This window comes from Scyliorhinus torazame, chromosome 11, assembly GCF_047496885.1.
Source record: "Scyliorhinus torazame isolate Kashiwa2021f chromosome 11, sScyTor2.1, whole genome shotgun sequence".
Taxonomy (NCBI): Eukaryota; Metazoa; Chordata; class Chondrichthyes; order Carcharhiniformes; family Scyliorhinidae; genus Scyliorhinus; species Scyliorhinus torazame.
In genome coordinates, this window is record NC_092717.1 from 10,798,175 (window position 1) to 10,825,756 (window position 27,582).

At 44.2% G+C, this 27,582-nt stretch overlaps 1 protein-coding gene and 1 long non-coding RNA gene across 3 annotated transcripts in view; one reads left to right on the top strand and one right to left on the bottom strand.

Moving 5' to 3' along the window:
* The window catches only part of znf407 (zinc finger protein 407), a 565,952-nt gene that overhangs the window by 428,225 nt on the left and 110,145 nt on the right, over positions 1–27,582 (top strand). For both annotated transcript variants that reach the window (XM_072466945.1, XM_072466946.1), the window contains exon 8: positions 1,109–1,287. In XM_072466945.1, the coding sequence (XP_072323046.1) occupies positions 1,109–1,287 (179 nt within the window). The remainder of the gene's footprint in view (positions 1–1,108; positions 1,288–27,582) is intronic.
* Positions 1–27,582, bottom strand: part of LOC140385119 (uncharacterized) — a 79,702-nt gene that overhangs the window by 1,194 nt on the left and 50,926 nt on the right. The window contains exons 2-3 of the long non-coding RNA XR_011933287.1: positions 1,816–2,032; positions 220–534 (exon numbers count right to left, since the gene is read on the bottom strand). This is a non-coding gene — a long non-coding RNA (uncharacterized lncRNA). The remainder of the gene's footprint in view (positions 1–219; positions 535–1,815; positions 2,033–27,582) is intronic.

Here is a 27,582-nt window from a genome sequence, read left to right on the forward strand (position 1 = left end):
ATATGTTGCTACGTATGTACGTTACTCATTTTTGACTTTACGTTTTGCTGTATAGCTCCAGATCTAGAAGGGAACAGAAGTGCCATTGTGGGCTCAGACAGTTTAGTTTAAGCTCAAGGTTTACCCTTGAATATTCTAACATGCAATGTTTGGTTACTCGCTTTTAAAATACTGAAATAAATTGTTATTTTTCAACAAAACTGGACTTGAAAAACTTACCTGCCTTGCTGAACTTGTTTAACTTGGCCTTGGGTCTGGAATTAAGTGTGGCGTTCCAACATAGCGTGTTGACGAATTAACAGCTCGAAATGGTCCCAGTAGACCAAAGGGTCAAGTGCTTGTGACTTCAGGTGCAGAAGGTCGCGTCTCGGGAGTGCCTGACCCGACAAGTTGCTTCCTTTGATTGGATAGTTTCCAGCTAAGCCACTAGGTGGAGGGTCAGATGTGAAGGAAGTTACTTGATGTCTGAGAAAGGGTAGGATCGTGCAGTTGACGGCAAGAGCAGGCACAACAAGGGTTCAGGACACACATCATCTTAACATTTTGGATACAGAAAATTAGTGACTGAGAGGATAAAATGGGAATATATGGTTAAAGCAGAACCATGTTAAAATATTCAATCACATCTTACTCTTCATTCCTTTTATTAAAAAAGAAGCATTCCTTTTACAGTTTTACATTGTGATTTTTCTTGAAACATATGTTGACATGTAAATTGTTACTTTCATTGCCAATGTTGCGTTCCCTCTGTAACGACATCTTTTATCAGGCTTTCAGGTTCTAAACTATATATGCAAACCTAATCATGCCTAATAGTTGCAGTAGCCTCATAGTCAACATGATGGATATTTAGGTGACTTAAGTATAATAATTGCCCTCCCTCTTTCAGCTTCAGTTCTTGCACCTCACTTCCTATTGGATCTGTCTCTCATGTTTAAATTGAAGCAGCTTCAACTTGCATTTTAATAGACTGCTTTTGTTAAAGATTACAGATGCTGAATCATCTATAAGACATGCATCTTCCGTAAAGAATTAAAACACTAAGGCTACAATTTTTTTAAGAAGTGCTGAAAGTGATGACACATTCTTTTTGAAACAAACCAATTAGGTCGAACTGTGCTGAGAACATCCGCAAGCACATCCTGCACACAGGGAAACACGAGGGAGTGAAAATGTACAACTGCCCAAAGTGTGAGTATGGAACCAATATCCCGTTAGAATTCCGCAACCACCTCAAGGAGTATCATCCAGACATCGAGAATCCAGACCTGGCTTACTTGCACGCAGGTAAGACTCCACTTTATTTGGACTTCAAATCCTCCTTCTTCGTTGGACTGTTTGCCCATGGATGTGATTCACAATTACAGGGTTGCCAACTCTTTTTTTTAACTTTACAGTACCCAATTATTTTTTTTTCCAATTAAGGGGCAATTTAGCGCGGCCAATCCACCTAACCCGCGCATCTTTGGGTTGTGGGGGCGAAAACCCACGCAGACACGGGGAGAATGTGCAAACTCCACACGGACAGTGACCCAGAGCCGGGATTCGAACCCGGGTCCTCAGCGCCGTAGTCCCAGTGCAAACCACTGCGCCACATGCCACCCTAGGGTTGCCAACTCTGATTGGACATGTTCTTCCTGGAGGTTTTCAGAACATGACCCCTCCCTCCTACAACTGGCCCGACCAGTGAAAGTGGCTTTGCCCTTTCTTCTTTGCAATATGTTTACAGCTAATAACCAAAGATGTTCAGAGGAAATGGGGAGTGGGGGGGGGGGGATAAAATTTGCGCGCATCCACAATTCTTCAGTGATATACCTCTTCTTCCGAACTTTTTTGCAGCAGTGCCCAGGAAATTGCCTTTCACTTCCCGTACGCTCCAGGACAACCCTGGAAAGTTGGCAACCCTGCACAGTAGACATGCGTGCAACATATCGGGGTATTCATGATCTCACTGTTGGCGAGTTAGGGCTTCATTTAATGTCGAGTCCTTAAATTTATTCAATGGTTCCTGCGGACCTCCTTGGGTGCCAATCTGCCAAAAGGTACACGATCCAGAAATGTTGAGTTGCCGTGAATGTTCTGAACCAATGTAATTCCTGCATGGTTTCCTCTTCCTTATTTACAATTTTATGCATTATTGTGACAATGAAATAATATTGGCTGCACTTACAGAAGAGTTTAGTCATCTTATTGCAATGTGATGTATTTAATATAGGCGAGCAATAACCCTAACCATAATTTTTTTCACAAAGGAATGAATAAGCTAATCCTTGGAAGAGTTTTTCTTCCCAAAATGACTGAAACAGCTTGGAGGTTGAGAGTTAAAAGGTGTTTACATTTTTACAAAACAGGTTTACATTTTACAGATCAGGCAAATGAATATTTAACAGTATTAAGAAATAACATTTTATAAAAAGAAGATGAATAGGAGATAGGTTAGAATTTTGAGCTCCAAATAGTCTTTCTTTCTCTCTCTTTCTAATATTCACTGTGATTTTCAGGATAAAACCGTGACCCAGTGTTCACCCACAGCTTCCCAGCTAAGTGAAACCAATGTCACTGCCCAGGAAATAATAAATTAAGAATAATAAATTAAGGCTCATATTTGGATTGGATTTGTCCAATCTTACTGTAGATTGGACAGTCTTCCTGTACCGCATGTATAAAGCCAAAATTTGGGGACGACTATTTGCCAATGTCCATTACTCAGTAGGTGCAGGCAGGAACCCTCCCTGTGTCACATGACTGAGGTCTTATTGTATCGATACACAGGGCGTCATGTTGCACTGTAGTACCAATTTGCATCATCACATGGGAGAATGCGGGTTCTTGTCTAGGATTTCCCAAACAATGAGCATCAATTGTGTCACTGTGGAAAAAGTGTGGGCTGGCAGCCAGCCACTGCTCCACAGTGAAGGCAAATGACAGCGGTGTAAAGAAAGAACTTGCATTTGTACAGTGTCTATCTCTATCCCAGGGCATGTCATAACATTTTACAGTCAGTAAAGTACAGTTGAAGTGTAGTGAGGGTTGTAACATAGGAAAATGTGGCAGCCAATTTCTGCATGACCAACTCCCACAAACAGAGAGGAAACAATGATCAGATAATTAGTTTAGGAGTTGTTCGTGATCTGTGGCGGAACACTTATTTCTTTAAACATCAGGAAGGGAAAGTTTGCAGTTGTGTGGTATCCCTCCCTAATAGCAAATAACACACCGTCCCATTGTGTATATTGACAAATGAGGAATAAGGGTAGGGCTAGCAATGGTCGAAGAGTGTGGGCACGATCCAATTGCCATGCGGCGCCTGAAAGTCAGCTCACCGCATGGTGTGACCGATAAAAGCCGGGAGACCCCGCAACCGGGATTTATCCAGCTTACAACGCCTCGCGCGATCTAACGTGAGATGAACTGACGGGATCTCGCGAGATGCAGCAATGTAAAGTGTGGGTGGGATCACTTTTTGGCATATCGGCATTTTGTTTTTAGAAAATATTTTACTGAGGCATTTGTAATTTACACCGTTAACACATTAACATCTCTTAAACACCTGCGTGGGCCTACACACGCAGAGATAGAAAAAAAAACCTACAGAACAATGCCCCCTACTCCTCCCGCTCTATTCTCTAGCTACCCGTAAACTATATTCTCTGTCCCATTGTAACATTGCCATGCCTCCTGTTTACATCCCCCCTCCCCCCCCCCGCTTTTTCCCTCCCTGCCCCCCCTTACTGCTGACATTCAGTTCTCCTTGAAGTAGTCTATGAACGGCTGCCATCTCAGGGCGAACCCTTGAATTGATCCTCTCAAAGCAAATTTAATTTTCTCCAAACTGAGAAACCCTGCCATATCGCTGACCGACGCTCCTGACTTTGGGGGCTCTGAGTCCCTCCATCCCAGCAAAATCCATCTCCGGGCCACCAGGGAGGAGAAGGCCAGAACATCGGCCTCTCTCCCCCCCTGGCCCCCGGATCCTCCGATATCCCAAATATTGCCAATTCTGGCTCGGAGGGCGTATCTGCATATTACACAGCTAGTCTCACTTTAATTTGCAGATTCCCGAGATACCTGAGGCTTTTGGATCTATCCCGTTCGCCTCTGAGACCTTGGTAGAGCGCCGTTTGAGATTAGTCTCTACAAACGGGACCAGACGGAACGGCACTCGTGAGGGTCTCCCAGAGGATTGGAGGCCCCCAGCTGCATGCCTTTTGGGAAGAGTGGTGCCCTGGCTCTGCTAGCTGGCATGGGTTGGCATGCTGGCATTTTTGTTTGCGCAATCGGGTCGGGATGCCCTGTGGGGGGTGCGGGTGGGGTGCGGACCCTCCCAACATGCGTTTGGGCTGAGGGGGGGTCGGGGTCACTTTGGGGAATCTTGGCGATCAGGATGTCATTTAAAAGTGACATCCTGACTTCTCGCTACATGGTGAATGAACATTCTTTTGAAGAATAAACACCTCAAAAAGAGGAAGAAGTTAAGGATAGCATTAGATTAAAAGATGCTTACAATATTGACAAAAAGACAAATTAAGTCTGAGGATTGGGAGAGTTTAAACGTTTTAAAAAATTCGTTCATGGAATGTGGACGGCGCTGGCTGGGTCAGCATCGATTGCTCTTCCCTGAGGGCAATTAACAGTCAACCATGTCGTTGTGGGTCTGGAGTCATATGTAGGCCAGACCAAGTAAGGCAGCAGATTTCCTTCTCTAAAGGACATTAGTGAATGAGATAGGTTTTTACAACAATCGACAATGGTTTCATGCATCATTAGACTTTTAATTCCAGATTTTTATTGAATTCAAATTTCTCCTTCTGCCATAGTGGGATTCGAACCCAGGTCCCCAGAGCATTATCCAGAACATTAACACTGATGCACTGCCTCCCAGTAGAGGATGTTCAAGAAATTGAAAGATGAAGAAAATGTAATGAATGTAAATGAGCAAAAAATGTAAACAGATTGAAATCTTCCAATACCAGGTTAAAGTCCAACAGGTTTGTTTCGAATCACTAGCTTTCGGAGCCCAGCTCCTTCCTCAGGTGAAGGAGCTACGCTCCGAAAGCTAGTGTTTGAAACAAACCTGTTGGACTTTAACCTGGGGTTGTAAGACTTCTTACTGTGCCCACCCCAGTCCAACGCCGGCATCTCCACATCATATGAACAGATTGTAAGAGCTTTTACAAATACATAAAAAGGAAGAGAATATTGAAAGTAAACGTTAGGTCCCTTAGAGATAACGACAGGGGAACTTATAATGATGAATAAGGAAACAATGGGCGCAATCTACCGGCCGCGTCCCGACGGAATCAGGACACAACATTCCCGGTAGATCCTGGGAAAGGTCTTTTCCAGGATTTGCCTGGCTCGTCACGCCTCACGAGATCTTGCCCACAATGGTAGACACACTTTAATATGCACTCGTTGGGGTTACCCAAGGCACGGGATCTAACCCCCTCGCCGTGGAGACCCCGAGTAAGCGCCAGTTAGTACTGGCCTCCACAAACGAAGAACAGTCGTACTGGCGGGGGGGGGGGGGGGGGGGGGGGGGGGGGGGGGGGATACCCTGGTACTCTCTGCTGCCCAGGTGGCATTTTGCATGCCAGCCCGATGCCACATTTAAAACTCTCTTCCTGCACTGGCGAGCGGGAAATACCCGGCTAAACGTGCTTGACAAGGGAATCTGTTTCATTTCCGTTACATCGTGCCCAATATATTTTGGCTGAACACTCAAAGAACATACCTGAAATTGTGAGGATCCAGGAATCTGATGGGAGTGAGGAACTTAAAAGTAATTAATATTAGTAAAGCCAAAGCCCTGGCAAAAAATAATGCACTAAAAGTTGTCCAATCCCTGGATTTGATGGCCAATACCTTGCTATTTTAAATAAAGTGTCTGCAGAAATGGTGAATGCATTGGTAATGATCTTCCAGAATGCCCTAGATTCTGGAACAGTCCCCATGGCTTGGAGATTGGCAAATGTAGCCCTGCTATTCAAGAAAGGAGAGAAAACAGCAAACTTCAGATCACTTTACTTGACTTCAGTAGGAGGGAAAATGCTGAAAAAAGATCTAATGTTAAGGACGCTTGGAAAATTAAAATATAATTGAACAAAGTCAACTTGGTTTTATGAGAGGGAAAGTCTGTTTATCAAATCTATTAGTGTCTTTTGAGTGTGTAACAGGCAGAGTAGATAAGGGGACGTTAGTAGGTGTAGTTATAGAATCATAGAATTTACAGTGCAGAAGAAGGCCATTCAGCCCATCGAGTCTGCACTGGCTCTTGGAAAGAGCACCCTACCCAAGGTCCACACTTCCACCCTTTCCCCATAACCCTGTAACCCCACCCAATAATAAGGGCAATTTAGCTTGGCCAGCCCACCTAACGTGCACATCTTTTGGACTGTGGGAGGAAACCGGAGCAAAGAACAAAGAAATGTACAGCACATGAACAGGCCCTTCAGCCCTCCACGCCCGTGCCGACCATGCTGCCCGACTAAACTACAATCTTCTACACTTCCTGGGTCCGTATCCCTCTATTCCCATCCTATTCATGTATTTGTCAAGATGCCCCTTAAATGTCACTATCGTCCCTGCTTCCACCACCTCCTCCGGCAGCGAGTTCCAGGCACCCACTACCCTCTGCGTAAAAAACTTGCCTCGTACATCTACTCTAAACCTTGCCCCTCCCACCTTAAACCTATGCCCCCTAGTAATTGACCCCTCTACCCCGGGGAAAAGCCTCTGACTATCCCGGAGGAAACCCACGCACACACAGGGAGAACGTGCAGACTCCGCACAGACAGTGGCCCAAGTCGGGAATCGAACCTGGGACCCTGGCGCTGTGAAGATATTGTGCTAACCACAATGCTACCGTGCTAGTATATTTGGATTTTCAATAAGGTGCCACAGGCAATGTTGTTGCACAGGATTAGTGCTCCTGGTATCAGGGGTTATCTATTATCATGGATTGACAATTGGGTAATGGATGAAACTCAAAATAGACAGGTCATTTGTGGTAATTAGTGGAGCATTGGCTGGATCAGTGATGAGGCCTCGGTAATTTACAATCTTTATGAATAGCTTAGATGAGGGGACTGACATCAAAAATGACTGATGATACAATGCTAGGTCAGAAAGTAAGTTGTGAGGGGCGGCACGGTGGCGCAGTGATTAGCACTGCTGCCTCACGGCACCGAGGTCCCAGGTTCGATCCTGGCCCCGGGTCACTGTCCGTGTGGAGTTTGCACATTCTCCCCGTGTCTGCGTGGGTCTCACCCCCACAACCCAAAAAGATGGGCACGGTAGATGGATTGACCACGCTAAATTGCCCCTTAATTGGAAAAAAAATTATTGGGTACTCTAAATTTCTAAAAAAAGAAGTTATGACGAGCAGACAAAGGACATGCAAAATGACAGAGACCAGTTACGTGATTGGGAAAGGAGAAGGCAGATGGAATATAATGTGGGGATTATAATATAAATTATCCACATTATTAGGAAGAATGAGAAGGCAGAAGTTTTGGGGGCTAAAAATTGAATAAGTGTAGATATTCAGAGGGATTTAGGGGTCCTTGTACACAAATCACAAAAGTTAACATGGAAGTACAGTAAGCAATTAAGACAAGTGGTATGTTGTATGTAAGAGGGTTGAAGTATAAGGAAGTCTTGCTGCAACTATGTGGGGCTTTGGTTCAGAATGTTCCTGGAGATTCTCAGGAGCTCTACCTTCCGGCCTCCAAGTTCCCCCAGAGATCAATTGTCATTTTCAGATGGTCCACCTTCTTTCTTTAATAGCGGGCCAGTGATGTTGGACACCTTTTCAATATGATGCTTAGACACGACAGCTGACGAGTCATCCAGGCCTTCCCGCCACTGGATACAGTGTAAAACACCCGGGTCCATAATGAATGAGGTCGGGGCCGGCCGATTTGGCACGTTTTCTCGTCAGCCGTTGCAGCGGGGAACACTCCCAAGTCCCCACACCCCCTCCACGGCACCTAGTTTCAAAATGGCAGAATTCCACCACTGGTCCCAGGATAAAGAGTGGCCCATTGTGGACTGAGATGAGGAGAAATTCCTTCAGATCAGAGGGTTGTGTACATTTGGAATTCTCTACCCCAGAGGGTTATGGATGCTCAGTCAATGAGTGTATTCAAGACCGAGAACGCAAAATGTATGAACAATAAGTGGATAGAATGGGAAGACTGTAGTTGATGAAATTCAGTCGGGATCTTACTGAAAGGCAATGGACCATGTGGCCTACTCCTGTTCCTGTTTTGTGGTATGATGTATTTCCCCTTTATATATTGTCCTCCCATTTGTAGCAAATATTTAACCAAAAAGCTTTATTAGTTACTGGCGGTGCTGTCACTTCACACAGGTTAGTTTCTCCACAGTTGAAAATGTAGTTTTCTTCCCGACCATAAGTATGATTGACAGCTTGTTGCTCACATCTGTCAAGAAAAATCACAGGGTTTATAATACGCGCCTTAAATAAAATATGCACCTGGAAAAAAGGTTTGAACTCTCGAGGAACAGAAAGGAACACTATTGTTGTGCTATCTGCTTGTCTTTCTGTCTGTAGTGGAGTATGTGTAAAGCTGCAGTGTTGCTGAAAGAATACTGTTTAAATCCACAAAAATCAGAATGTACATCTCGCTGGGTAGACATACAATCAGTTTTTATATCCCACGCTTTCCCACACTTTTTCTAATGACGTTGATGATGGAAATTCTGCAGGTACGAAAGTTAGCAGCAAAAGAAACTTGTACTTGATGTGAAAAAGTCACAACGTTGCAAACCTCTTTTCCTACTTGCAATTTTAATAAATTTGAAATACACTTCAATGGTGCCGAAAGCTACAGTATTTGCAAATCCATATTGACAGCTGGGTTTGATAAATTAACAGGTCATTCGGCTCAATAACCCCATAGCAATGCTAATGCTGCGCACAATTCTCCTCTGGTTCCTCGTCATCTCGCCCCGTCAGCATAACCTTTAGATTCCTTTCTCCCTCATCTCTATCTACTTCTCCCTGAAATTCACATATTCACCTCAACTGCTTCTTGTGGTAGTTCCATGTTCTAGGCGGTCTCTGGGTAAGGAAATTCCTCTTCAACTCCTTATTGTATTTTTCAGTGACTATCTTCTATTTATGGCCCCGAATTCTGGTCTCCCACAGGAATTTAACTGTCGGGCAGAATTTAATGCTTCCCCCTCCTCCGTGGCGGGTATGTCGGCAGGGAGGTCATTTAATCAGGTGGGAGGGTACGGGGTTGGGGACCCGCACTTTCCGCCTCCGCCCCAATTAAGTCCAAGGCAGGAAGGCTCGTTGGCGACCTCTTTGCCCCACGGCGAAACTGAAGAACTTTAACTGGGAAATTAATGCCCAGACAAGGGCTCCTTCCTGCTGCTGCTGATATTATCACAGTGAGGAGTATGACCAGCAAACCTACACAGTGTTACTGTTAGGCACCCGGCAGGGGTGTGGATCCCTCATTCAAAGGAAGTCAGTGTCTGTTCGACCTACCTCACATCAGGAAAGTGGTGGGGCTGCCATAAGCCACCCCTCTGCCCTTGTTGCCAACCCACTCGCCACCCCACTACCCCACTCCCGCCATCGTTCATGTCTGCCTGGGTCCATGACAATCCTGGGTCGTGGCTGGCACAGTACCGGTGGCAGCCACTGGATCCCTGATGGCGCCGCTGTTCAAGAGAGCTGTCAGCCTCGGATATCAGGAGTGGAAACTCGGGGCAGGGAATCTCCTCCTCCCACCGGGTCGTTGATCCAGTTAAGTGCCTGGGTGGCACTTAAATCGGTGGGTCGTCCCTAAAAGGAGCGAACCATGGTTTCCATTGGAGAAACCCCTGTGGCCTCTTTAACTACTGTCCACCTTCTCTACACTGACTCTATCAAACCTACCCATCAATAATCATAAATTCCTCTATCAGCTCACCCTTCTCCATCTTCTCTTTGTTGGAGTAAAGAGCACCAGCTGTTCAGCCTTTCCTGATGCGCTGTACCCCTCAGTACCTTTCAAGCTGTAACAGATTAACATCACCAGAATTGTTCTGAATTGATATGTGAAATAAAATCTTCATAACCCAAAGTTAATTGAGCACCGACCTTTTCTGGTGAAGTGTGCTACCACATTCACTTATGTTGAAAATGTGGTGAAAGTAGTACATTTAAATGAGTTTAAGGGCCCAATTTTAACTCTATGCAAGTGAGCGGGTTTTTGAGTGGATTAAAATCAGGCCCTTGTTAATATATAAAGACGTTATTTGCTGTAAAAATTTGTTCAGTCGTTTTGTACCTAAGTCATCGGAGTCTGGGCCATGTGACACAATTGCAGCTGCATGTTTTGCTGGAAGTGATTCGTCAATTCTGCTGCCATATTTCACAAGAATTTACCACGGGCAGCATTTTTACGATGACGATACAGTTGGCGGGGACCGTATTCCCGCTGATGTTGCCAGTCCCACAATCATTTAATGCTCGAGCATTAACTGGCTGGAGGTGGGACTTCTGCCCCTCACTCAGGAAAAGTTCTTCTTCAGAGAGCCGCTGGCCAATCTGATTTGCGAAGAGATTGGGCCAAAATGTGGCAGATGGAGTTTAATACAGGTAGGTGTGCAGTTATCCATTTTGACCAAAAAAATAGAAAGACAAATTATTATCTAAATGGAAAACAGATTCAAAATGCATCTGGGTAGAGGGATCTGGGTTTTTTGTTCATTAATCGCAGAAAGTCAGTATGGTAGAGGGATGTGAAAGAGGAGGAACTACGTCTCACAGGGTGGTGAATTTGTGGAATTCGCTGCCCCATAGTGTGGTGGAATCTAAATCATTGAATGGTTTCAAGGAGGTGATAGATATATTTCTCAATTTTAAGGAATGCGTTGTAGGGATTTGAGACCAGGAAGAGATCAGCCATGATCTGATTGAATGGTGGAGCAGGCTTGAAGGGCTGAATTACCTACATCTGCACCTAATTCCTATGTTCCTGTTTGGCTGGCAGCTCCGTAGTTCCAGCAGCAGCTACAAGACCAGTGGTCGCTGCAGGGACGACATGCAGCCCGATGGGTGTAATAAGTACTGGGAGCCCCAGAGCCAGGTAGGTGCACCGGTTTCAAAGTGGGGCTGGAGGGGAGGCTCTGTGGGGGGGGCTGTTGGGTTGTAAAAGCAGGGCCCGTGAGGGAAGCACCTCCCACTTTCCCACCCGAAGCCTGGGTAGCATAGGTTGCAGTGATTCCCAGCAACACATCGCCCTCATTCATCTCCCACCCCCTGCTGTCGCTTGTCCCTGGCTTCCTACCACCGGCAACCATTAATTGACCACTTAAGGGCTTCCAATGGGGCGTGCATAGGTGAGCTTCCCTAAGCCTCACAAGCTCCCAGTAAAATTGCAGCGAGATCATGTTGGGAGGGTAGACAGTAACAAGGCCACCTGGGAAATGTTACCCCCACCCACCATCCTTGACTGAATGGGGTGGGGGTAAAATGATGGGCAAAATTTCCATACCACAGTGCTACATTGATTGTTACCACTACGTTTCCATGTTACGAGAAACTGCCTGATGTGGACATTGGATTGATCATTATCTTTTGTATATGTTGTACAGCATAAGATGTTTCCCATTGCTAACATTTTCAGGATGTGCTGAATTACGAGGCCCGCTAAACTCTCAATGTATCATTACCCTGCACTTAAAGAAATAACTTTCATTTGCTTAACACCTTTCATGACCTCAGGTGCTCCTAAAGTGATTTCAGCCTGTGACGTTTACTTTTAAAGTGTTGTCACTGTTGTAACAAAGAAAACTAATGTTTAACCTACTTAAAAGACACAGGTAAAATTCCAGACTGTATGTGGCTTGTAACATTTGCGCCCATGTATGGGTGTCCTTTTGTAACTTTAAATTTAATCCTGAAATATTAATGTTAAAATGGGAGACTTGATTAATGTCACAACACTGGGACAGTTCCATCACGCAGCTGAAATTCTTCTTGCGTGCCTTTTTAAAAAAAAAATGTAATTAATATTGAATCTTTGCTAATCTACATTGATTATCTAATCAATCATTGATTCTTAGTTTTAAAAAATGCAATGTATCACAGGCTTTTTATTGTATAAGTTGACAGGAGCTGATAAAGTATCAGTGTAGGAAGTGTCAGGAAAGGTTAATATTTATTGATTTTGCTTGCATTAAAACCAGTGCGGGTTTTGCCATCCGAGATGTATGGCCAGAAACTTTGGAGCATAATGTAGCTTCCTGCATGGTGGTTATTGCAAGCAGTTTTCTTGTGACTTATTGCAGCATTGAAAAGAAAAAGGATGACAGATTCTTAATAATTAAGGAAGGGTTACAAAATCCAGACCACCTGGGAACTGATTTTAGCTGGCTGAAATGAAGCACCAATGTACCACTTAAAAGCCAAATAACCCCTGGCATTGCATAGGCGAGTCACAGTTAGCCTTTTCATCCACTTAACCAGGCGCTATTGATCTGCCGAGGAGGGTTAAGCAGGCGATAGCTGAAGCTGTGCACAGAAGAGGACGGTGCTACCTTACAGCGTAAAAGATTTCAGCAAAGGAAAAGTCTGTGATAGAATTAGTAAGCCAGTCCCAATGACCATTCAGATTTCAAAGGACTTCTGTTCGCTAAAATTAGGGTGGAGGTTATTTCTTCTGAGGTATGGAGTCTGATGCTTCAAAGCCCGAATCTCTTGCTTTAACTGCAAAGTATACATGGGACGAAGACGAGAGCAGGGCAGCCTTTTCATTTATCTCTATCACCATACAGCTGTCAAAAGGGCACAGCCAGTAAGTAATGTCATGGTTTGCATACAATAGCAAAGAAGCACGCACACACACACATATAGAGAAAGAAAATCAAGCCCTTAGATCCTCCGTTTTGAGCTGTAAGGACGTGGGCGAAACGACATTGGCAGATACACAGATTGAAATTTCACCTTCCCTGACCGTGACACCGCTGTAATGTGTCCCACAACAAGAACTGCATCAGCACCACTATCGATGTCCTGCTCGCACACCGCGTAAGGTCTCGTCGTGGAAGGGAAAGTGTCGCAAAGTCAGTATATGCAAATCAGCTAAATAGTCCAATATTATTCTCTTTTTATTGTCCAGAACGGTACAAATCCAATGAGTTGAGGGGCGAGAATTAGGTACAAATATGTGCAATTAAAATCATTTGTATTAAAATTTGACTTAGAATTCCCATAAATCTACATTTCCATAATTGGTGTCTGCAGACAGTGTGCATAAGTAATTGGATTGCAAAACTACATTTTGAGATCTCAGGAAATTGTCCAGCACAACTTTCTATTTCCTTATAGCTGTTATCTGTGTGATAAAATGGAACTTTTCGATTATTACGTATAAAATACGTTCAATTTCTGGTCACATATTTTCAGCCTCCCTATTCCCACTGCTAGGACAATGACCTACATTAATAATAATGATAATCTTTATTAGTGTCACAAGTCGGCTTACATTAACACTGCAATGAAGTTACTGTGAAAAGCCCCTAGTCGCCACATTCCGGCGCTTGTTCGGATACACAGAGCGAGAATTCAGAATGTCCAATTCACCTAACAGCACGTCTTTCGGGACCTGTGGGAGGAAACCGGAGCTCCCGGAGGAAACCCACACAGACACGGGGAGAACGTGCAGACTCCGCACAGACGGTGATCCAAGCCGGGAATCGAACCCGGGACCCTGGCGCTGTGAAGCAACAGTGCTAACCACTGTGCTACTGTGCCGCCGCGTTGAACGCAGTGTAGCACGCCAAGACATCTCAAAGGGGCATTGTCAAACACACTTTGACCCTGTTTCATTCATCTACTTTGGGGCTGGCTGTAATTCCTCTGGAACTCATACCATTTTGCATTGCCTTGTGTTCTCCAGCGTTTGCTGAACCAGTGAGAAAACTCACCTTTCTACTTTTATGAAACTAATTCTCAGCATAATGTTAATGTTGAGTTATGGACGATTGATTTTCATGAACGTGGTACTTAGTCAAACAATAACTTTGTTTACACTAATATTGTCCAAAGCTGCTGAATTAAAATTTGCCCTGGAGGATTCCTATCAACATGAATAATCCCAAAGGTTACATTCGTATATGTGTGATCAAACTTTATTTTGACAACACTCCTGTGAAGTGCCTTGGGACATTATAGTACAATTGAAGGCGCTGATAAAATGCAAGTTGTTGTTACAATTATCAGTTCCTGAACATTGATGATTGAAAAAGTGTTTTCAATATGTGATATTTGGCTTTTTTAGAAAAAATTTAAACGCAAGCCAATTCTGCTCGTCAAATTTTTTAAGTGACGGGAACATGAGTAGGCCATTGAGGCATTGAGTTAGATCATGGCTGATTTGCACCTTGACTCTCATCTACCCACTGAGGTATCCCACATTCAGTAATGCTTTTTCAGTCTATCGCACTACACGCAAGATACAGAAATGTTTTACTCTGCAAGGTCGCACATTAAGTTAGCCTCTTGTGCACCATAAGAAACAGCGCACAGACTTCTGAAACCATTTTTTAACTGGGGCCTTACAAGTTGCTGCGTAAATGCAAGTTGTTGATGTTTTTGTCTCCCCTCATTCTTTCAGGAAACGAGGATTTTATTTATTTTTCCAAAAAAAACTCCAAAATAAACTGGAGAGTTAACACTCAAAGCCTTAGTTCAGGCAAGTTTCAAATTTCAGATAGTTTTTCATTACTGTTCATGGGGCCTTGCTGTGTGCCAATTGGCTGCCTTGTTTCCTACATTACAACAATGGCATTACTTCAAAAGGCACTTTGTCGACTTTAAAACGTTTTGGAGCGTCCCACAGTTATGAAAGGTACTGCATAAATACAAGGTTATCTTTAAAATAGCTTTGCCTAAGGGCTAAGGAGCTTTGACCAAGGGTCATCTGGACTCGAAACGTCAGCTCTTTTCTCTCCCTACAGATGCTGCCAGACCTGCTGAGATTTTCCAGCATTTTCCTTGTGGGTTCAAGGTTATCTTTTCTGTCTTCTAATCTGCCTCCCTCACCAATCCAATCCTTCCCTCGGCCAACTGACCATCACATGTGACTAGCAGCATCCATTTTTGCTGGAAGCCCAACAAAGATTACTTGTACCTGGACGTTTAACCTTCTTGCAAGGCAGATGGTCCGAATCATAATTGTCTGCGCATCAGAAAATTCACTGAGAAAATCCTATTCTTCATCAAGCCTAAAATCGCATTACCTCCGACACTATCGTGCAAACAAAATTCCAAAGCCCTGCATTAAATTTGAAGTTTCAGAACCTATCCTGTGCTGCAGATTATATAACCGCCCTTATTGACAAATGAGGTCCTTCGGTATTTAGAATAATCTCAAGTGTATTCTTTTTTAAATTACCTACAGTGAAAAATGAACACCATTCCATCAGTTTAAATAATTTGTGATCTTGCTCTTTTTGATCATAAATCTCTTAACATGTCCCCAGTATTGACAGCTCCAAGGATATGCAATGAATCACAATTAAGCTTGCACTCCACCCTACAATTTCATCGAGAATGGATTTATTCTCACGGTGGAAAAGTTGGCGATGATTATAGTTTGTTTTTGTCAAGCAACAAACATGGGTTAAAGACGAATTGGAATGAACTGCTCATCCGGATTGGGCGAAAGGCACATCTCTTTTGCAAGTCCTCCCTTCCTCGCCTTGACTCCAAACGCAGTGTTTAAAAAAAAAAATTTTTAATTTACAAAAGCAAAATAATGCTGATGCTGGAGATCGGAAATAAGAACAGAAAAAGATGGAAATATTCAGCAGGTCTTGACCGTCTGTGGAATGAGAGGCAGAGGTTAACGTTTTGGGTCTGTGACTTTTCGGAAGGTCAAGATTGAGGGATGATTTGATTGATTTGTTAAAGATGGTTAAAGGATTTGATAGGGAAGGAACTATTTCCTCGGGGGTGGGGGGGCAGTGAGTCTTGTATAAAGCACCCTATACTTAACATTAGAGTGAGAATATCCTGGAGTGATGTCAAGCAGCACAAAGGAACGTTGAAATCTGAAACTCGCTCCCCTGCAAAATGCAATTCAGGCTGTGTGTCCATCTAAAATTTTAAACCTGAGATTGATAGATTTTTGTTATGCAGGCGTATAAGGGTTACGGATAAAAGCAAATAAGTGGAGTTATGATACAGAGAAATCATGAACTGTTTGAGAGGCAGAATAGACTCATGGGCCTCTTCCTGATCGTATATTCCTAGCCCAAGTTACTTCAAAGGAACCGAGACAAACAATAGAATTTTGAGCATTTTATGAGGTGGCTTTTATTCATTTATGGAGATTTATGCTCACTTGAGGTTACATAAGTTGGCAAGCCCACAGAATGCACTTTATGCTTTCAGGTAGGAACTTGAAATTCGGAACTGGCTAATGATGGGGAAAGCAGAGAAAGGGAGTTACCTCATGGGCTAAAATATGCCACAAGCAACGTGGAAAAGATGGAAACATGGTGGTGGGGAGGTATTTTCTGGGGTCAAGTAGGGCCAAAGACAGTCCACTCCCAATTTAGAGTCTTCAAGCCCTTGCCAGGCTTCTGGGCCTTGTCCTCCGATGTCCTGACCTACTACTACCACTGGATCCTCTGCAAAACACCCTCCTCCCCAGTACCCCTGGGCAATAAGATCCTAGCCCAGAGCCTGAAGCCACATTCTTTGTGCTTTTAAACCATAGACTGTGCTCCCAGACACTAGGACAACCCTCACTGCTGCCAAAACATGGACCTCTCTTCCCAATCCTCCTTACTCTAAAGACTGTCCCTTAATGCTTTCAGACACCATGGCATTGCTCTACATATTGTACTGCCGGGTCCCAGCACCCTTTCCCTAATGATTTCAGACCTTGTGATCCACCCCATATCTGCTAGATACCTCTGTGGAGTGCTGCTGGAACCCCCAGAACACCCTTCCAGTGCACCTGGATCCCAATCTCCTCAAAGTATTGTTAGACCCCAAATCCTCAGCCTGGGTTTGCTTTCCTTTGTTTACAGAGCTCAGGGACACCTCCAATGCCAATGCAATGCTGTCCCTAATAATACTGGATGTGGAGCTGCCGGCGTTGGACTAGGGTGAGCACAGTAAGAAGTCTTACAACACCAGGTTAAGGTCCAACAGGTTTGTTTTGAATCACTAGCTTTCAGAGCACTGCTCCTTCCTCAGGTCAATTTCACCTGAGGAAGGCGCAGTGCTCCGAAAGCTAGTGATTCGAAACAAACCTGTTGGACCTTAACCTGGTGTTGTAAGACTTCTTACTGATAATACTTGGCATAGCTCTACTGTTCTGCCAAAACCTCCAATTCACTCTGAGTGGTGCCTTGGGGCATCTGCTTGTGTGTGAGAGAAAGATCTTTATCTTTCTCTTCTCCAACTATTCTCCAAAACATTTGACTGTGCCAAGTATTGATGTGATAGTGTGAGTGAATCAACCCTGAAAAGGAACACCAGCACATCAGCTCTCCAAGCCTGTGACTCTGGTTATATGACGGCTCAACTTTTTCTCGGCGGCGTATGGCTACCTTTGTACCACAACTCTTGTTGCCTTACTCAAAAATTAGATCAAGATCAGCCTTGAACATTTCGAACCCATCGGAGCACAAGGCCCAGAAGCCTTGCAAGGGGTTGGAGACGATAAATTGGGAATGGACTGTCTTTGGCCCTACTTGACACCAGAAAATACCTCCCCCACCACTATGTTTCCGTCTTTTGGGTCCATTTCATTAAAAAAAGTGAATCCCGTTTTTACTCTTTTCAGGCTATTTCCTCTTCTAGATTCTAGATTCTTCTAGATTCCCTCACCGGAGGAAGAGATTTCTGGATGCCTAACCTATTGAATTGCTTGGTTATTTTAAACCCCTCGATTAGATCAATACTTAACCTTCTAAACTCAAAGCCACACAAGCCAATTGAAGCAGCGAATTCTCCCAATTCAACCCTTTAAGCCCTGGTGTAATTCTGGTTTAATCTGCTCTGTGCACCGTGAAATATATCTTACCCGAAGCTCCGTGCCCAAACCTGAATGTAATGCTGCAGATGAGGGATAGAACTAATTGGATAGCTTTTTCAAAAAGCAGTCATAGGCACAACTAGCCGAATGGTCTCCTACTGTGCTGTGGGATTCTGTGGCGTCTGACCAAGGCTTTGAACAACTGAATCATCATTTCTTCACTTTGAATTCCAACACCCTTGAGGTGGAGACCAATATCCCATTAATCAATGCAACCCCACAGGCCTTGTGGTGAATACATGGGTCTGTGAAATGTAAACAGAAACTGTGAGAAATGCACAACAAACCCCATAACTTCTGACATATTAGACAGGTTAACATAACTTCGCTGCACAGAGTTCTGATTTTGATCCTAAGCTCACATTCTGCTCTGCCTTTTATCAGTTTGATCCTCAGCTGTGCCGTCAGCTGAAGAAAATAACTGGTCTGAACTAACAACACAGCAAGAATTATTTACAATATCAGCTACCAGAGAGGCCAGAATGGAAAGTACAGTGTTTGGGTGTTTAGTGGGAAAGCTGAAACGGTTCTGCGGGTTCGAAGGAGGAACTTTCCTTGAAAGAAAGAACAAACTTACATTTATAGAGCACCTTCCACAGCCTCAGGATGTCCCAGAGTGATTTACAGCCAATGAAATATTTTTGAATTGGAGTCAATGTAAGAAACCTGGCAGACAATTTGCACAGTAAGCTCACATGAATAACAATGTGATAATGACCAGATTTTATTTCAATGATGTTGATTGAGATATCAGTATTGGCCAGGATATTGGTCAGAACGCCCTTGTTTTTCCTCAAATAACACAATTGGATCCTTTATGTCTAATTGATAGGACAGATTGGACCTTGACTTAACGTCTCATCTCGGTACCTGCAATGCATTGCACTCCGTCAGAGCTGCACTGGGAATGTCAGCCTAGATTTTGTGCGTCAGTCTCTGGAGTGGCATTTAAACCCACAATCTTCTGCTTCAGAGACAAGGGTGCTACCCACTAAGTCATGGCTGACAATTTAATATAGCACTCAGTAGTTTAATAGATCTTGTGATGGACATTTGAATATTTAAAGCGAATGGTTGAAGCAGGATTTAGCAATTGCAATTAAATAACATTTGAAACAGTTCTTTTACTGCCTACATTTTTCTTCACTTACTATTTTCTTTTATTCTTAAAGCATTGTCATAGTCCTGAATGTAGTGATATACATAAGCAATTATACATGTAAATATGTTTGACCTCCGAACACTAGGTGGCAGGCAAGTTATACCATGTGACACAAACCTAGGGGGAGTATGTAGGCGAATTTTCATGGATAGTTGTGTTTGTGTTTGTTCCAGTTTATTAGCTTTAGTTTCAATCCCACAGTTAGTTATACATGAATAAATTCGACAAGTCTAGAACTAGATGTTCTTTGGTACACCAACTCAGTCATTGTCTCTGTACTAGAACATAACATGGGACCAGAAGTGGTGATCAAAAACTGAAGATCAGAAGTGTGAACATTTGAAGGACACAGTCTTCAAATTTCGGGAAATGGTGTTAAAATTAAAAAAACCGTGGAACATCGAAGGTAATCTCTAAAAGCACTAAACCAGAAAAAAAAGAAGATGGAAAGTTTGAAAGCGCCTCAGTATCTTTGAGTAACTGTTTTCAGGAGAAATAGACGGGCACTCCTAAAAGTTAAACAAACTGTTGCTCAACTGCAAGCGGACGATGTCTATGAAAACTTACATTCTTCAAAACCAACACGAGGACGAATCAAATATCATGTTGGGGTCTGAGATGATGGTGTTGGTATTTGTTGTCCATTCCCAATTGGGCGGCACGATAGCACAGTGGTTAGCACAGTTTCTTCACAGCACCAGGGACCCGGGTTTGATTCCTGGCTTGGGTCACTGTCTGTGCGGAGTCTGCACGTTCTCCCCGTGTCTGCGTAGGTTTCCTCCCACAAGTCCCGAAAGACGTGCTGTTAGGTGAATTGGGCATTCTGAATTCTCCCTCAGCGTACCTGAACAGGCGCCTTATGTGGGAATTTCACAGTAACTTCAGGGACGTGGGATGAATTGGATCGCCCTTTCAAAGAGCCCGGTCCGGCGCGGTGAGCCAAATGGTCTCCTTCTGTACTCGCTGTTCTTTCAGGCCCGCCTGCAGGATCTTTCAGTCATCATTGATGGTAACCTGGAGGTCCTTTCCGTCTCATCAGTCCCTGCACAAAAACCTCCGACGCTGCCTGTGACAAATATGAGTGCCCATCCACTGAATGTTGTGACCTCCCTGTCTGCTGAGGCATGGGGCTGTTGGAACACACTGGAATGTCCCTCTGGCAGCTCCGACCAGGGCTCGGGAGGAGGAGGGTGCAGATGGTTCCAAATGCACCACATCTAAACACCCGAGCTCGGTTTTAAACTGAATTTTCATCTTCCACTCTGAGCAGCTGGTACTTAGGACCTGACAGACCAGCTTTGAAAACTCAATTGTTTTTGAAACTGCTCTGTCAGGTTAGTTTCACCCATTGCCTTGCTGCTGCTGGGGAGTTTGAGGGGGAGGGGGGGTTAGGGTCGGGCAGTGGGGATGGGTGGTTTTGGGGGGGGGGGTGGAGAGTGGGGTTTGGGGGGGGGGGGCAGGGTGTGCGGAGGGGGTTGGAGGGTGGAGGGGGGCGTAGGCATCATTGTTTGTTTCCATAAATGTCAACTTTGCAATGAACCGAAACACACAGGTAAACTAAATGTTTTCTCTAATGTTCTCCGAAGTATTGACAGGATATTTTTGAATGATGGAAGATTGCACAGTGAAGACTTGAAGTGGAAGACTTTTAGAATCAGCTTGTCCTTTTGAACACATGTTAAACGACAGATGAGCTATCCCCAGTAGTTAATTATTTTTCAGACTACTGGGTCATTTATTTACTGCCGAGGCACTGAGGCATTCGTTTGAATTTGCTCAGACTATTAAACCCAGAAGTAGGAATCTGTAAATATTGCCAGCACGCCTGCGTCTCACGATTTCAATTTTCAACCGGGCATCGCTGGGAAAGAAAGAAGTTATAAAGGCTCCGAAACCAGATAGACCACGTGAACAAAAATCGTAACAAAGGACGCAGAAAAAAAGTGTAACACTGGAGTCATTGCCCTCCATTGCCATTATTAATACAAAGTTTATTAATCTAAATTAAAACTTTGAAAACAATTGCTGCGCCTACTGCCATGTCTTCTCTCATGGTGTGCTCTGCTTTGAGAAATCCCTTTGCACTTGTTCTGATGTTTTGGCTAATTTCTGTGCAGCAGTAATGTGATAGCTGAGCAATAACCAAAAGAGGGGAAAGCTACATTATTTAGAATGCAAAACCGTCCAAAATGGACAATGTATGTCAGCAATCAGGGACCTGAATGCAATTGACGTTTTTAAAGCAATTTGGGAAACATTAATTAACAAAGTATATATAGACGACAGTGACAAGAATAAAACAATTGTTATGTGTTTTAAAAAAATTTTACAGTACCCAATTAATTTTTCCCAATTAAGGGGCAATTTAGCGTGGCCAATCCACCTACCCTGCACATCTTTGGGTTGTGGGGGCGGAACACACGCAAACACGGGGAGAATGTGCAAACTCCACACGGGTTATGTGTTCTGAGGGTGGGGGTAGGAGGATTCAGCTACTTCACCTCCTACAGTGTGGTAATACTTTTTTGCATGCACTCTGGGATTGGCCAGAAATAGTTTTGTGAGTGCCCTGATCGGCAAAAAGATTTCACAGGGGCCTAGGTCGGCTGAGCAGGGCAAAGAAGATGAACCTCCCTCACCACTTTTCAGTGTTTCAAATTCAGGAAGTTCCCGGGCAACTTTAATCAGAAGCATTTTGCTTTTCTTTTTAAAAAATAACTTACTGGACTGCTAAATGGCAGAATAATAATATTTCTGTGGAACTGTTTCTCAGGGGCTGTTTAGCACAGGGCTAAATCGCTGGCTTTAAAAGCAGACCAGGCCAGCAGCACGGTTCAATTCCTGTACCAGCCTCCCCGAACAGGCGCCGGAATGTGGCGACTAGGGGCTTTTCACAGTAACTTCATTTGAAGCCTACTTGTGACAATAAGCGATTTTCATTTTCATTTCATTCATTCATTCACTTTCCCACCTAACACCACCATCAAACAATGAGTGATTAACAGGAAAATCACATGCGGGTAAGGCTTTGCAACAGGAACAAGGATTGGCCAGTTGTTTCATGGGTTTTGAGTCCTTTGTTAAGGCAGATAAACTGCACTCACACTGCATGGGGGAGTGGGGAGCATCTTTCATTGCTATGGCTCTCTTTGCATTAAAGTCTCCTCCCACCTTTATAGATCACGGCAGCACGGTAGCACACGTGGCTAGCATTGTGGCTTCACAGCGCCAGAGTCCCAGGTTCGATTCCCTGCTGGGTCACTGTCTGTGCGGAGTCTGCACGTTCTCCCCGTGTGTGCATGGGTTTCCTCTGGGTGCTCCGGTTTCCTCCCACAGTCCAAAGACATGCAGTGGATTGGCCATGCTAAATTGCCCTTTGTGTCCAAAAGGGTTAGGAGAGGTCATTGGGTTATGGGGATAGGGTGGAAGTGAGGGCTTAAGTGGGTCGGTGCAGACTCGATGGGCCGAATGGCCTCCTTCTGCACTCTATGTTCTATGTTCACAGTACTTCCTGACATGTTTATCAAGCTCCTCGAATGTACCTATACTGGAATCATAGAATGGTTACAGCACAGAAGGAGGCCATTCTGCACATTGCCTTTGTGACAGTTCTCTGTAACAACAACACAGCTAGTCGCACCCCTGCACCTTTTCCGTGTGGCCCTGTAAAATCTTTTCTCTTCAGATAATTAGCCAGTTCCCTTTTGAAAACCGCACTTGAATCTGTCTCCGCCACACGCTCAGGTAGCGCATTCCAGATCCAAACCACTTGTTGCATGTTATCCTTCATGTCGCTTCTCGTTCTTTTGATAACCACCCTGGGGTTCTCAAATGGAAATATTTTTTCCCCATTTAATCTATGATGTTAAACATGGCTAACAACTCTCCTCTCAACCTTCCCTTCTCCCAACGAGAATCTATCCGCCAATCTCTCCGCGTTACTGAAGTCTCTCATCTTTGGAACTGGTCTTTTCTGCACCCTTCCGAAAGCCTTGACAGCCTTTCCATTCAGGTTTTATGAGTGTTTAAGGAGGTTCCCAACTTACTTGCTTTTTGTACTCGGTGGCTCTATGTATAAAACCCAGGAATCAGTACAACCTATTAACTGCTTTCTTAACCTGCCCTGCCGCCTTCAATGGTCTATGCGCATAATACACCCAGGTCCCTCTGCTCCTGCTTTTCCTTTAGAATTGTACCCTTTATCTTACGTCAACTCTCCTTGTTCTTCTGACCAAAATGTATCACTTCACACTTCTCTACATTAAATTTTATTTGCCAAGTGTCTGCCCATTCCATCAGCCTGTCCATATCCTCTTGAAGTTTACAACGATCCTCCTCATACTTCACAATACTGCCTTGGACACGCAGTTCTAATTTATAAATATGAATTGAGAAAATCAGCTGTCCCTCTATACACCATCCCCCTGTCAGAAGTAAGTTTCCTGTAATTCCTGTTTTTAATGGGCTTGAATTAAATAATAAATCTGTTGCAGAATGAAATTCTAGCTCTGCTAAAGACTGTTGTTTCAAAGCGGCACATGGTTTCAAATGAACTGCAGACCGGCACTAATATTTTGTCACTTAAAAGGCATAATGTTACTTGACATTTGGGGATTCAAATGATTAATACATGGGGAAAAAAAGTATTGGTAGATTTAGAAATTATATGGTCAACATGTTCTCTTAGACTTCCTGCACCTCAAAATCTGCCACAGCATCAGGGCTAACCGTAGCACAGTGGTTAGCACTGCTGCTTCACAGCACCAGTGTCCCTGGTTCGATTCCCGGCCTGGGTCACTGTCTGTGCCGTCTGCATGTTCTCCCCGTGTCTGCGTGGGTTTCCTCCGGGTGTTCCGGTTTCCTCCCACAAGTCCCGAAAGGTGTGTTGTTAGGTAATTTGGACATTCTGAATTCTCACCCAAACAGGTGCTGGAGTGTGGCGACTAGGGGGTTTTCACAGTAACTTCATTGCCGTGTTAATGTAAGCCTACTTGTGACAATAAAGATTATTATTATATTCACTGCCTGTCAGCAATGCTAAGCTGACATAAGAGAAGGGTGCAGCTCGTTGTTATGTTGGGAAGCACGTGGGCAGCTCAACTGTGGTAGGATAGCGAGGTCCATGTGCCAAAAGGGTTCCAGCCTCCGATGGGTGAGTGATGAGGTCCAATTTGAAGCCACTTCTGCCAAGAAGTGGAAATCAACAACTTGCATTTATAAAGTGCCTTTAATGTTGTAAAATGTCCCAAGGCACTTCGCAGCACCGTTATCAGACAGGCATTTGATACCAAGCCACACATGGCGATGTTGGCACAGGTGAACAAAAAGTTGCTCGAAGAGGTGGCTGGTAGGGAGTGTCTTAAAAGGGGAGAGAGAGATATAGAGAGGTTAGGTAGGAAAGTGCGGAGCTTGGGTCCTTGGCAGCAGAAGGAATGGCCACCAAGCGTGGAGCGAATAAAATTGGGGACGTGCAATAAGTCAGCATTGAAGGCACACAGATATCTTTGAGGGTCGTGGAGCTGGAGGAGATTGCAGAAATAGTGAGGGGTGAGACCGTGAAGGGATATGTTTTTTTTAAATGGCGGAGTTGCTTTACTAGGAGTAAATCTCAAATCTAGAAGAATGGGTAATTTGGGTGCAAGAAGTTAAATGGCTTCTCTGTCTGTAAAGTCTATTTAGTCTGTGTCCATAATGTCTAATTACTTTTCTATATGTATCATATACATACAGGGAGCTTTTCAAAAGCTCTGGGCCAGCAGGTTGATTGTACACTTGTTACCTGTAATGCATAACCGAAGCACTCGGTTTATAAAACCTGGATTTCCTGCACTGCCTTTTAAAGCAATCAGCACAAAAACTGGAGCCTCAGAACTAAATAAACAATGAGAGAATGTTCAGTGCTGCCAGTAACCTTTCACAGGTAATTTAATGGCCTTTGACTATGAGGCATCACTGGTTGTAGGTATTTGCTCAGTATGGAATCTGACATTCTCTCTGCCGTGTTCTGACAATAGCTTTGTGTGTATCTCTTGCTACGGTTCACTGGATTTCTGTGTCTTAACGGTGAAGTTCAGTGTTGCCAATCTGCCAGATGTTCACCCCTGCACTCTTGTCACATGCAAGCCCTGATTCCTGCTGATGAGTTGCATCAGATCGTCTTAAAATCTGCCCGACTGCAAGATTCTAATGTTGGCTCTGGGGAAGAAAGAAGCATTTGGCAGGTTCTAGGTTCTGCAATTCACATTGAATTTTACAGTGCAGAAACGGGCCATCAGCCTCCCGATGTTTATACTCCATGCACATCTCCCCTCCACCACTCCGATTTCACCTTAGCCCATCCTTCCATTCCATTTTCCCCTCATCTACCTTCCCCCTGAAATACAAACATGATTTGTTTGGAAAGTTTTCGCCGTTTTAAACCTAACTGAACAAGCGGTGATCCGGTCAGCAGTATGGGGCGGCACCGTGAGTTTAGGAATTGCACAAACCGCTGTCAGAGTATGTTTAATTTAGTGGGACACATGTGGAAAGGGCGGAATGAGAATGTTGAGTGGGAAATAACGGGGCTGAAATATTTGAAAGAAAGAAAGAAGGCTTCCTTCTGTGACCTAGTGATACAGGTCACTGAACTGGCGAGCCGCAGGTTCCAGCTTAGAGTCTCCCCATGACCAATGGTTACATTTGAATTTTAAAACGAACCTCTGACTTCCTCGATTTGTACGTACACACAGCACGTGGGATAAAACTATGATTTAAACAAATAAACTCCTGAAATGATGTCTTTGGTGCAGGATGGTCTCACTGTCGTGATCCCAGCCAGATAGTTTGCTTTGCTCAGTTCTTTTCTGTCGGTATTCCCCACCCTTTTCCGATTCCGCCACTTATTTTAATAACCTGATGTACTTACCAATCGGTGGCAGTAAGTTGGGTTTAGCTCTTGGCTCACGGTCGTTGTGTAAAAGGACTATTACAGGCAATTGGGACTAGCTTACTGGTAAAAACTGGGCGGCATGGACAAGTTGGGCCGACGGACCTGTTTTCATGCTGTAAACCTCTATCACTCTATGGCTGAATTCCACAAAGTTGTCATCGTTGAAAATCTTTCAATATTTGTTTTCGGTTATTGTTGAAAATGACAGCAAAGCTGAGACTCTTCTCAGAGCAGGTAAGATTTAATGGAAGCGCTGAAATTATGAAGGGTTTTGATCGTCTGGCTGGGAGAAACTTTGCATTGGCAGGCAGGCAGGTAACGAGAAGACGCAGATTTAGGTTAATTTGCAAGAAGGGAAGATTAGAGTTTCTTTTCGGCTCGGAGGTGCGGTGATCTGCCAAGCAGATTCAGTCGAAGCTTCCAAAAAGGAATGGGAAATGTACTCGAAAAATAAAAATCTGCAGGGCTTTGAGAAAAGAGAAAGGGGAGTGGATCAAATTGAATAGCTCTTTCGAAGAGCCATTACGGGCATGTTGGGCTGAATGGCCTCCTTCACTGTGCGATCATTCTGTGAATTCTACTGAATTCATGGCACTCCGCTGTCCACGTAATGAGGTTTTGAATCATGTACATCGGGTTATAGAACATAGAACATACAGTGTAGAAGGAGGCCATTTGGCCCATCAAGTCTGCACCGACCCAGTTAAGCCCTCATTTCCACCCTATCCCCGCCACCCAATAACCCCGCCTACCCTTTTTGTTTGGACACTAAGGGGCAATTTATCATGGCCAATCCACCTAACCTGCACGTCTTTCGACTGTGGGACGAAACCGGAGCACACGGAGGAAACCCACGCAGACACAGGGAGAACGTGTTGACTCCGCACAGACAGTGAGACAGTGACCCAGCGGGGAATCGAACCTGGGACCCTGACGCTGTGAAGCCGCAGTGCTATCCACTTGTGGTACCGTGCTGCCCCAAGCAGATATTGAAGCAGATATTTTGCCACCAGCAGCCACTGAGGCAGATGCTGTAGCATCTTTGTATGAACACTTCTTCAGTGTTTCCCTCCCTATCCCCTCCTCTAACCAAAAAAAACAACCGCTGTGAAGATCAAGAGGAAGGCTCGAGGTCAGTGACTGGTGAGTAGTGTTTCTGTTTTCTTTTTCTTTTCATTGGTATATTGATATATTTTTTTCTTCGTTGTTTATTTATTTATTTAATTTTTTTTGGTAAATTGTAATTGTTGAAGTTAACCAAAGGTTTAAGACATGGCAGGAGATCTCCGACCCGTGTCATGCTCCTCGTGTGCGATGTGGGAGCTCAGGGACACGTCCACTGTCCCTGGCTCCTTCACGTGCAAGAAGTGTGTCCAGTTGCAGCTCCTGTTAGACCGCTTGACGGCTCT